At 41.5% G+C, this 11,902-nt stretch overlaps 1 protein-coding gene across 2 annotated transcripts in view; it reads left to right on the top strand.

The window, feature by feature from the left end:
• Positions 1-1,017: 1,017 nt before the first annotated feature.
• The window catches only part of dusp8a (dual specificity phosphatase 8a), a 35,587-nt gene continuing 24,702 nt past the window's right edge, over positions 1,018-11,902 (top strand). The window contains exons 1-3 of one of the 2 annotated variants that reach the window (XM_049724175.2): positions 1,018-1,352; positions 5,439-5,810; positions 11,242-11,380. In XM_049724175.2, the coding sequence (XP_049580132.1) occupies positions 5,574-5,810; positions 11,242-11,380 (376 nt within the window). In that variant the 5' untranslated portion in view covers positions 1,018-1,352; positions 5,439-5,573. Of the gene's footprint in view, positions 1,353-1,436; positions 1,582-5,438; positions 5,811-11,241; positions 11,381-11,902 lie in introns of those variants that run through there. The other variant, XM_049724174.1, reaches the window with a different exon arrangement.

Raw genomic sequence — 11,902 nt, 5'->3', positions numbered from 1 at the left:
CAGCCAGTTGCAGGGCTCACATAAACAAACATTTACATCCATACCTAATTACAATTTAGCCCTCAATTAACCAAACATGCATGTTTTTGGAATGTAGGGCAGGAGCTGAAGTACCTGCTGAAACGCCACACAGAACTGTAAACCTGTAAACTGCTAACCACTCATCTGCAGTTTATTTGTTTTTTTCTAAATCTCTACCATATTTTCACTAATCCAATTAGTTATTTAACATAATTCATTAGGTTTTTTTTTAAACCATTTTGTCAGACATTTTGTACCTCTTTTTAATTTTATCACTAGTTAAAGGTGATGTCTGAGGTTAAAGCTGCTGGCAAAATTTGTTCACTTCATTGTAGTCGCATTAGCTGTTTTTTAGGTAAAAAATAATAAACTAGATGACACATTTACACTCAACACATAAGTATTTTTGTTGCTTTTAGTAGGCCTGGATAATATGCTATAATATTTATAGTTTCTCATTAGCGCTTCATCACTTGATACATTTTAATTAAACCCAACCAGCTCTGATGGGGTTATTATTATTATTGTTGTTGTTGTTATTGTTGTTTTTGTTTTTGTTGTTGCCGCTGTTGTTGTTGTTGTTGTTGTTGTTGTTGTTGTTGTTGTTGTTGTTGTTGTTGTTGTGAAATCATTAGACATATAATAAAATTTTGCTTTTGCCCACCGTGGAGGTGTGGCTCTGTGTTTACAGAATAAAATGACCGTTATTGTAAATGTTTTCACATCACAACGTATGATTCTATGTCGCGAAATAAAGAACACGGTTGGATGCACGTTTGGTTTGGTCTACATCGTCACTTATTACCGAGACATTGTACTCGTCACACTTTAGCGTTTGTCTCCTTTAAAAAAAAAAAAAAGTCGGCCAGGGCTTTTAATCCGTGTGTTGACGTCATTCAACCCTCGAGCCGTGAGTGCTGATTGGCTGGAAGTGACGTAACCTCATAGTTTCCTATTTTTTTCTCCCTCGCTGCAAAACCATGACCTCATCGCGTTAGTTCAAGAAAGTGCTAAAGTGTACCTTTTGTAACCACCCCCACACCTTTTAACCAACACACATGCACGTCTTAGATAGCTGGCTAGCAGTGAACCGCATCTGGGTCGCTTTATCTATCTTTTTGTGCTGTTTTGTATTAACCAATTCCAAATCCAGTTCAATGTTTCGCCGCGCTTTCATGTGCGGCTCGCTTCTGGCGCTGTCACCCCGCGTCAGCTGCACTGTGCCCCGGGACACCGGCGGCCACGGGCGGCCGCACTCATGACGACCCCGCCGCTTTCCCCTGTCACACGGAGGCTGTTAGGTGACCACAAAACACAGACTGGAACCCGAGGTAAGGTTTGCATGTGTGTATGTTGTGTCGCACACCACCATGCTAGCTCCAGTTAGCCGTCATTAGCTCTGTGATCATGTCCCCCCACCTCCTCCCTTGCCTCCTCCCTCCTCTCACATCCACTGTCAGTGCGCGCGTGCGTCTCCTTCGATGGGAATTAAACACTCAAAATGAACGCTTCGTTTAGTGTTGGACAGAAATGATTCGATTAACATTTGCCGATTGCAAGGTAAGAGCGCCATCCTTCCGATTTTTGAGCAAACTAATGCGTTTAACAAAAAGCAGGCTTTGCGATTAATGATTGCGGTGTGTTATTTTTTGCATACGGACATACAGTATAACACGCGTCATAACAAATACACGACAGGTTCCCTCTACTGTATGAACCCTTTATAAAGGCGTTTATAGGGGTGGAGAACATAGCTATGTTCTTCACGTCGCAACTGCAATCGCCCTATGCTGAATTTTGTGAAGGTCGATTTATTACAATGGCCCCATATTCCCCATCTTTGACTATGTTTGACTATGTTGTCAAGCAGGCCTCTTATTTATTTATGCGTTTCCAAATGTGGCAGATATGAGTGCACGTTTGAGTAGTGATCTAAATTGATTGTGAATCAGTCCCAATGTCATTATTAGCACATAGATTTGGGTTATTGCAAAATCCTAGCAGAGGGATCCCCTCAGTCAAATAGCGTCGATAATAAGACAAAGCTTCTGCAATTCGAGGAATATTGAACCAGACCCACTAGCCTGTGCAGAATGCAGATGCATGATCATTTCACAGGTAAATTATTTTTTTCCACTATTTTGCAGATTGATCGATAAATCGTATTTAAAAAGAACATATTTCCCTCCATTTATTGCAAAATGCAGTACTACATTATTTCAGATTGACAATGCAGAAAATGCACAAAGATTAATTAATTATGATTCAGTAGTTGATTTTGACCATAAAATAACAACAGAAAGTAGGCAAAAGTGTTGGTCTTTGTTTCCTAAGTAAAAGCACATGCAGGGATATGTATGTATTTTAGATTAAGCTATTAAAAAAAATCTGCATTCATGGAACACTTCAGAAATAGGTGAATACTTATTGAATTGATTGTTAAAATAATCACTGATTAAGTTGATAATCAATTAGGTGTCAGTTAATAGTTATACATACTGTAGTTGAGTCTAAGTCTAAGTCTAAGTCTAGGCCTATATGTTTAGAACAAAAACAAACTGCTTATAATTTTATACTATGTGATTTGTATTGTTGCAAAGTACGGTTTATTGGCTCTAATATTCTTCAGTCTGAGGCTGGACTCAGTTTGTGTGCAACTGCACACACAACCCATTAAAGACTGGGAGACCCTCACAAGTGGTTGTGGTCTTCACCATCAACTGAGTGTCATATTGTGAAACGAGGAGCCGCCTAACGTCATCGAACAGACTGGCCACAGGAGATGTTGTGCATGAGTTAATGAATAACCTGGATGGTCTTACATCAGGGCTGGCTGCCCTCCAGTTGTTGTTGTTTTTTTTTTGTGTGTGTGTGTTGTCCTGACGCCTGGTATGGTGATATTTACGTTTTACCTACTGATCAAAGCTTACTTAATTATAAGATGTGTGTTATTTGATTACCTGCTGAAGAGATACATTCATCATACATGGGCTCCAAAAGTATTTTTGAGGTTGGAAACTCAATTAACAGCCTGAACAAAACACTGGCAATTAATTCAATACAGTGGGAATAGATTGACATTGACGAATGAGGATATTCACGCATCTTGATTGTTTGGTGCAAGGCAAAGTCATTAAAACGCTTGGAGAGACATCATGTCTTGGACGTGCTGCAAAAGTGACATGCTCGATTCTGCTTTGCAGTTCCAGTTCTGTAGGGAAGTTAAGATATTCAAAGTTTGCCAACGAGGACTAACTTAAGTAAAGATGAACCTGTTATACTGGTTCTTCTGCCAGTGCTCAAGTTGTAACTAGACTGCTGACTTTGCAAACCCTGTCAACATGTATGCAGTTGTCATGTAAACATCTGGCGTGAAGGGAGGATTAAAGAACAAGGAATAATGGACCTTGCTTGGTGATGAAACCAAACAGTGATAGGCTGCATCTGCTCTTGGTCCTCAGCTAGCATACTGAGGGTACCATTCCATCACCATCACCCTCCCCACGCTGGACTGTCTCTATGGCAACAGCAGAATCTGCTCAGGGTCTGCAAACTCTCATTCTGCTCCATCCTACCTCAGCATGTTTTCCTCCGCTCTCGATTCATAGCTAGCTCCTAACCCTGCCCTCCTTTAGCTTAAAATTGCATGTTTGTTTCCGTTTGTGTTTTCAATCTCAAGAGTGCATTATAGAGGAAGTATGATTAGCTGAGTTTGGGCTGTGTCATTGTCTAAGTTTACTTCCCCCTGTGTCCCTCTCTCGTTCAAACAAACGGCGTCACTGTGCACGCAAGCACAGTATTAGCAATGTTGAATGATGCGGTGCACCTTGCGTAAAGCTGCCTATTCCTCGTAGCCCTGTTTTCAAATACTAAGAAGAGAGGGATGGAGGAAGCAGGGGCAATCTCTGGGAAAAAATTTGTTAATGGGAGGGTGTGGAGCAATTGCCTTTAGACTTACGTCAAATGCGCTCGGCAAACAGGAAAAACGTGCAACTTTTGGAAGCTTTGTTCTAAGCCCTGCGTCATCATGTGAGGTATGTATGTTACACGACAAGTGACGAATTGGTCGCTGGTGTCATTCCAGAAGGAGCAGTCAGGCGTCACAATGATATAAAACCCGCGAAACAACAACGCCAACTAATGTTGGATTAGAAGCTAAAATAAAACCAATTATACACTAATTTTCCAGCGCAAAGGACATAACCATTTAGGATGGCACAAAACCACTCAAAAGGAAATCAGCTTTAAGTGCAAGAACTCATTTTGTGCGTTTTTCTTCCCACAAAAATCAACTCATTAAAAATGTTGATATTATGGAGGTGCTTTTTGTCCTGCATTCATAAAATATACTGTAGTTTACAATATTACTGTCCACATTTTCCTCTTGGCCGTTTCTGTGCTGGAATCACAGAAAACATAAAAATAATAATCATTTTGATACACTGATCTTATACATATCTTGTTTATGTCGTGATGTGTGACTTGAATTTAGATATTTCCCAAAGTATCCTTTTTATCGTCGCATTTTGTCTTGACTTGTTATCATAATGTGACAATTTCTTTATTTCTCTGTGGCTTTGCTTCGACATTTGCTAAATTATACCCTTCAGAGAAACTCTTTCCTGGTGAGCATTTTTTTCACCCCTCTCTACGCTTACTGTTTGAACCCCTCCGCCTCACGTTACTCTCCCTTTTCACCTCAGGTTTAAACTTCCATTTAGACTTCAGGGGTAAATGAGAGGAGATCTATCTATATTTCATGACACCATGCGCCTGTGGATGAATAAAACAGCCCCGCATTCACACTGACCTCTCTTGTCGCCTGACATGTTTTTGTCAGGAACGAGCCCGTGAACCTATCAAGTCTAACGGTACACAAGTTGTAGATGGTCGTGTGTACTTGCACGTTGCGTCTACAAACCATGCCATGTGCTTTGATCCACAAATGCAAATGTGGACATCAACCAAGGGAAGCGATTAGCAGTGACAAACTGAAAGCTGCACTCCATCAATTTTATGAACAGTTGAACACATCGGTGTGCATGCACACATGCACATAGCTCACTGGCTATTCCTTCATGTCCAGGCTTGTGCTCCAAATTCCCCGGGCTTAATTTATCTCACTCTCTCAGTCCCATCGTTTCCTGTTTCATGAGCTGACGTTCGAGTCTATCAACATCAGGTCAACCTTCGTACACAAACAAGCGTGCACATTTTTTGAGTGCAGGTGATAGATGTAACTCAAAACATAAAAATGCGGCAACCTATTTAAGTATTTCGATTCCAGCTTGCATTGTTGAGGTGGTCATGGTTGTTGCGTCTGTATCATGTTGACTAGTTCATGTAAAATGCAATAGCATAACTTCATTTGAATCTTTTTTTAATCCTCATTTAAATATCTTATTTTCTTTCCTCAGGCAGAATGGATCTCTCAATACCTGCCTGAATGATCCTGTTTGTCCTTTGAGCCTGCCTTTGTTTTTTTTGCCCATTTCCTCCTTCACCTCTGCGGCACCTCATCCAACACCTTCATCTTTGGCCCCGCCGACATCATGGCAGGGGAGAAAGGGCCAACCAAGCGAAGTACCATGGACATCAAGCGCCTGGCAAGCCTCATCCAGAGAGGAACAGGGCGCTTGCTGGTGATAGACAGCAGGACATTCTCAGAGTACAATGCATCACACGTGCAGGGGGCAGTCAACGTTTGCTGCTCCAAGCTTGTGAAGAGACGGCTGCAGCAGGATAAGGTGTCTGTCACAGAGCTACTGCAGCCCAATGGCAAAATAAAGGTGAGTTTGAAAGTTCGCCAACCTTACGACTTTTTGTGCTGAGATGTGACGCAAAGTGTATGAGATCAGTGGTGTGTGCTAATCATTTTCTATTACAGTAGTGCCGTTTTCTTTATCCGACGCATGGGTATCTTGAAGCTTGTAAGAGGAAGCATATAATAAAATGTCATATAAAATCTGAATGCAATATGTTTTATGTGGCCTTACAATAGATTAGGATCAGGATGAACTTTATTCTCCCTTCTGGGGGAATTCATCTGAAACATCAATGAAACAGCCGGAGCCACTATAAAGCTGGTATACTCTTCCACACCATACACACCATAAGAAAATAAAACACACGTACTCACACAGTCGGGCATGAAAAGTGAGCATGCTGACTCTTTGGATGCAGCACATTAGTGTATTCAAGGCTAAAACCAAACTAATCCAAAGGTGCTCCTGTCAACAAATATTTACCCTGCTTAAGTGCCCTCAGGCAAGTCACTGACCAGATGGTACTTCCACAGCACATGATGATACCTCTTCTGCAAAGAGCACCAAAAACTATATTTGCGGGACACGCATATTGTAGGTTTGTTGCTTTTCATTGGCCCTTGAATTGGATCCTCTCGTTTTCCATGACTTCTCCTCTGAATATGACAGTCTTTTTTCCATGTCCTGTCCGGCCGTGGCACGCTGACTCCTGTATTTTTAGTCACTGTGTGAAACTCAAGAAAGTCTGAGAGGGGAAACCTAAGCAGGGAGTGGGTGTTGTTGGTGTGTAGATGGTTAGCCTTGCAGTATTATATGACTGGACAGCAACAAAGCTGGTGTTGTGACACATGGCATTCTTCAAAATCTGTTGTGTTGTGAGTTTTAGTTCATTATGTGCAATGCAATCAAATCCTGACACACCAAAGCTACAGTTGAGTGACTTTCTTAGCTGTAAGGTTCATAAATTTTTTTTCCCCCCATTTCCTTGTCCTTTCTTGCACTTGTTACGGAGGTGAGTAGCTGACAAACGGCTCTCATATGGTTTGATGGATTCAATTGACGAAAGACTTCCTGTACATTGTTTTGATTTCTTTTGTAGCAATCCAACTGAGTCCACCTCTTCATGGGGCTCATGAATTTTTTGATTTTTGTCAGCCTTCTAACATTTCTGACGTCAACCTCCACCCTCTCATCGCTTCAAAGTTTCTTTATTTTATTCTCCTCTTCCCACTGCTGGTTTATTATCATCTACCCCCCACTCACCCAGTAAAGAGGATAAGGCTTGCGATTAATGCGAGGCTGGATAAAGCTGGAAATAGCCGGGTGAGAGAGGAGGGCCTGACAGACCAAGACTCTTTTGTTATTGGCTAAGCATGACATCATCCCTTTTGTGTGGCCACTGGCAGACCGCGGGCTCGGCACGTGCAGACTGGCTGTGCGGTGTTAATACTGGCTTCCAGCTCATCCCCAACACACACACATATACACACCCTGCCCCCCACATGGCTCTGAGCAACGCCAAGGGCCGTGTCAACCAGCCAAGACGGCAAAGGACACCATTGTGGTTCTTTGTTCGGGAAGTGAATACAGGAAGCTAGGAAGCGGGAGAGCAGCACGGAGGGTATTCATGGCCTCCGTGCAGCCTCCCTGACTGCCTCCCATCTCACATCCCATTGAGATGTAATAGCCTGCATCCCCCAGGCGCTGCACTCACCCCCGTTCATAAAAGCTCCCAACGCTTCAGTTAACTGAGTTGATTGAACATCCATCCATTGGTACTCCAGTAAACCAACCTCAGTCTTCTTTCTTGTCTTCTTTACATTCCCTCGTAGTCTCTTTACGGCTAGTTGTCAATTTAGGTCAAAGAGACATTGGTCCAGTGGGATAAATGATGGTGGAATTTCAGGACGTGGGATGGCACAGGCTTAATCAGGAATTGGTCTTCTCTCACCCCTTTCTATTCTTTCTTTGCTAAACTACAGCTAATGCATTCTCCAACTATTCTGCACAAACATCAATTATTTAATAGGGACGAGCGAGTACCAATACCAGGAATTAGTTTCGGCAGACTATACCATTATCGGCTGCCCTCTTGTGGCAATTTACAATCAGGAAATGGACAGTACAAAGTAGAAGAATAGATAAATAGAAATTACCATTAACTTCTTACAATTTTAAGGGAAAATGTTGTATTGGGATGTATTGGTCTTTAAAATTATCTGTCAGTTTTCTTTTGGGGGGAGTTCATGGATCAAAAATAGTAGTCGTATTGGTATTTGGTATTGGTATCAGTGATTACTCGAACTAAAAATAGTGGCTCCAAATATCCCTTTTAATTAAGTTACTGGTTCCGTAAGATGTCAGAAAATAGGCAAAAATGTTGATCATTGTTTTCCAAAGTCAAAGTTTTATTTATATTCAACACAAAAATAAAGGGAAGAAAAGAAAAAGAAACATTTTCCACGTTCATGGAGGAATATAAAATAATTATTTACTGGTTAGGAGGTAAAGCTTTGGAACAAAAAACATATAAACAATTAATTGATTATCAAAACTAATTTTAAGTTTAAGTTTTCTGTTTAATTCAATGAAAAAACCTAAAACCACAAAAATTAATTGAAATTGATTTAATGTAGCCGCACGGTGGTAATGCTTAGCACGTTCATCTCAAAGTTGAGTTCTTGTGTTTGAATCTTTTGAATGGAGTTTGCATATTGTCCACATGCTTGTGTGAGCTTCCTCCCACGTTCCAAAAACACCCATGTGTTACCTTAATATAGCTTCTTGTCTGGGGTGACGTCATATTTTTCATCAAAGGAACAAAGGTGATGATGTCACAATGTCGAGTCTTTCCGACATTACACCATGTGGCAATCCTGGAAGTTTTACTCACGTTTCTTTCATGCCTGCCGTTCTTTCAATGACGCCCTGTTTGATATGTACTTCCCCACAAAGTTGAAAAAAAAAAAACATACCCAGAATGAGCCAATGATTGACTGGTGTTTGATGGAAAGGAAGTAAAATGAAGGGCACGGTTTAACCGGCTCTGCAGCTTGCATTTTTGTGTGACGTGTCTAAGGGTGGGATCGAGGTGCACAAAACTGTTGTCATTTGTTTTCCAAGAAATGTTTGAGTAACAATTATACACTTGTGGCTGTTGTACAAGTGTGCAGATGATTTAACCGCTGTTAAAAAAACTAAACAGAAAAACAGTATAGTACAACAACCCCGTCTGAAAGAATGACGTCATGCTCTTTTTTGGGGCGGTAAAGAATACGCATGCAACCAAAAATAAAAAGGATCAATTACATCAGGGGTGATGCCTTACATTCTACACACTACAAAATATATTCCTTTCCTAATGCGCTTGCTTCTATGAAATTCAAATTTCTTGCATTTCGCAATGAAACCAATTAGTGGTGCCTCAGTGCAGATCACATTTACTACAAATACGTACACACTCGCTGATCCCCAAGGCAAATGCAATCGGCATTTATCGCAGCTCCTTAAGAATAAAAAGAAGTACAGAAGTTCTGAGACCCATTCATCATTTTTGTTGTGGCAGCTGTCAGTGCCAGTCAAAGACATCATCAGGCCCCGGGTCACGACAGCGGTGAGAGCTATGTGTCACACCCTGTGTGGTGGAGTCTTCAAATGACAGATCAAGTGCCAGAGGAGGTGGCTTTGTATTAGCATGCAATGTACTGTAGATAATGTTCGCTGCCTGCATGGTTGGTGTTTTGGAATTGCACAAACGTGATGCTATCATGTTGCCAGACACAAACACACACATGCATAGCTCTGGTCAGTTGCCTTGCAGAGGTTAAGATGTTTCACGTTCTTACACAGACACGCCGGTATTCGACTGCCGTGTTCCCACAGGTCACGGCAACAAATATTTCAACAGCCAAGCGACATCATAATGCGTTCAAATGTAAATAGGCTTTGTCCTGAAGATGTGAGTGTTGCGGATGCTAGATTATCGAGACTTCAGTGTGGCATCAGAATAGCTTATGCAAAGTTTGGATTTCAAAGCGATGTGTCACACACTCAATCAAAGCTTGTTGCATTTTGGTCGTGCAATAATGAGCCAGCATATTCTTTGAATAAAACATGATTATATTATCTGACAGCTTTCAGTGTCCCCCAGCCTCAATATTTCCCCTCGTGCCCTTCTTGGCTTTTGTTTTCCTTTTTTTTTTTCTGTCTCTTTCTCTCTCCATCAGTGTCTCCATGGCCACTCCTTGATTCTCCCTTCCTACCAAGAGCAATGCTTGTTTACCTGCAGTGTTCGTGCGTCACAACGCAGCACTGCAGAGGGATGGAGACTGTTCTAATGCAGCAGTCTGACAGCCTGCAGTTCTCAATTGCTAGCTCATTGACCTTTACCGCACAAAACTCATGCAAATAGCTCATGCGACTTTCTTTTTTTAAACTGGTCACTTTGAGAACTGGAAAGTTTCAAACAGTGTCATATCAATGTGTGAGTTATTTCTTCAAAACAGGCTCTCTGCTTTTGTCTTCTCATCGTTAAACAAATCACAGCAGACCAGATTGTTGACCTTGTCCAGTCCAAACCACCTGCATGGCTGTCTGCCCCCCCCCACCACAACCACCACCACCAATTCTGCACACTCTGAATCATCAACAGAATGCCTTTTAAATAAGTGAATGAAGGCTGTTAGAAAGTGCAATTTTGTCTTTGAGCTGTTTTATGTTGCGCCAATACAAGAATTCAAATTCTTCTCTTGACTGCCTTGTCATTTCTTTCCTCCACCTCATCCCTCTCTGCCTTCTTCCTCCTGCCCGCTCTCTCCTCTTTCCAATCCAGTGGTAGTTCAGTGATGCAGCAATTCAGAGCTGCAGTAGGTGCTCCCTCTTGGTCACATGACCAAAGCCTGCCCAACAACATGGGGAAGAACTATGCGCATGCTCACATTCACATGGAAGCACACTTCTATCCATCCCTCCCTTAAGCTGACATCAAGCGCACCACAATGATAAATGCTGCACCATGTTGTCATAGCACAAATGGCGTTTTAAATTTTACTGTTACAGATTCCCTTTCCCTCAAGCACGGGGTTATCTGCAACATAAATATTCTGATCATAGATGCAGCCCTTATGTATTATTCATACCGTAAGGCTCGATATTTCTAATTTACAACCAAATCTGTTTACTGTTGCAGGCATTCTAATCACTAAGGCTGCGATTGACTGTCGTAACTGTCAGCTGCATGCTTGCTGGTTATTTATCTTTTCAGTGACGCTACATACCAGAACGAGACAGATTCAACTCTTGCAGCTGATTTATATGTGCTTGTTATGAAAACATTTTGTGCCACACAGCATGTGAGGCTGGGACTACCAATGTCCCAAATGTAGGTTCAGGAGAATAAAAAATATATTTTGTTCTGTTTTCACTTAACACTCTATCTACCTTGTCTTCTGTGCAGGTGGAGCTGGGCAGGAAGCAGGAAGTGGTGCTTTATGACCAGAGTTCCAAAGAGGCAGCTCATCTGTCCAAAGACAGCTTTGTGCACATTCTCTTGGGGAAGTTGGAGGGCACCTTCCACAAAGTCTCCCTGCTTACTGGTACGGATCAGAGTGGGAGTTGGTATGGGTGTGTAGTTTCTGTTTGTTTGTTTGTATGTGTGTTTGTTTGTCGGTTTATTTATTTATCTCTTTTTTATATTTATTTATTTACTTATTTATTTAGCAATATTTACATTTTACTGTCCACCACAAAGTAGTATCCATCTCATATTTCACATATCTTGCAGTGAGCTGAAGCATTATGACACGGTTTGGTCAGTAGATGTCACTGTTTTGCATCACATATCACAGCACGCGCAAGGGAGTTTTATTCAGCTTTAATATAATCAAATCGCATGCCAACACACATTTGTAGCACCGGATGTTTACATGTCTGCCATGACTCCTCTGTAATGACTCTGATGTTTAATCTTCTCAGGAGTCCTACTCTTACTTAGCATCATTTGGAATAATGCTGAAGTTTAACTTAAGTATCGCAGTTATGCTGTCATAGTGTCCAGTAAGCACACTAAGGCTTAATTTAGCAGCAGCGAGACTCATTGAGTTAATAACATCTTATGT

The sequence above is a fragment of the Syngnathus scovelli genome, chromosome 6 (assembly GCF_024217435.2).
Source record: "Syngnathus scovelli strain Florida chromosome 6, RoL_Ssco_1.2, whole genome shotgun sequence".
NCBI lineage: Eukaryota > Metazoa > Chordata > Actinopteri > Syngnathiformes > Syngnathidae > Syngnathus > Syngnathus scovelli.
This window is presented reverse-complemented; position numbering and strand designations above follow the sequence as displayed.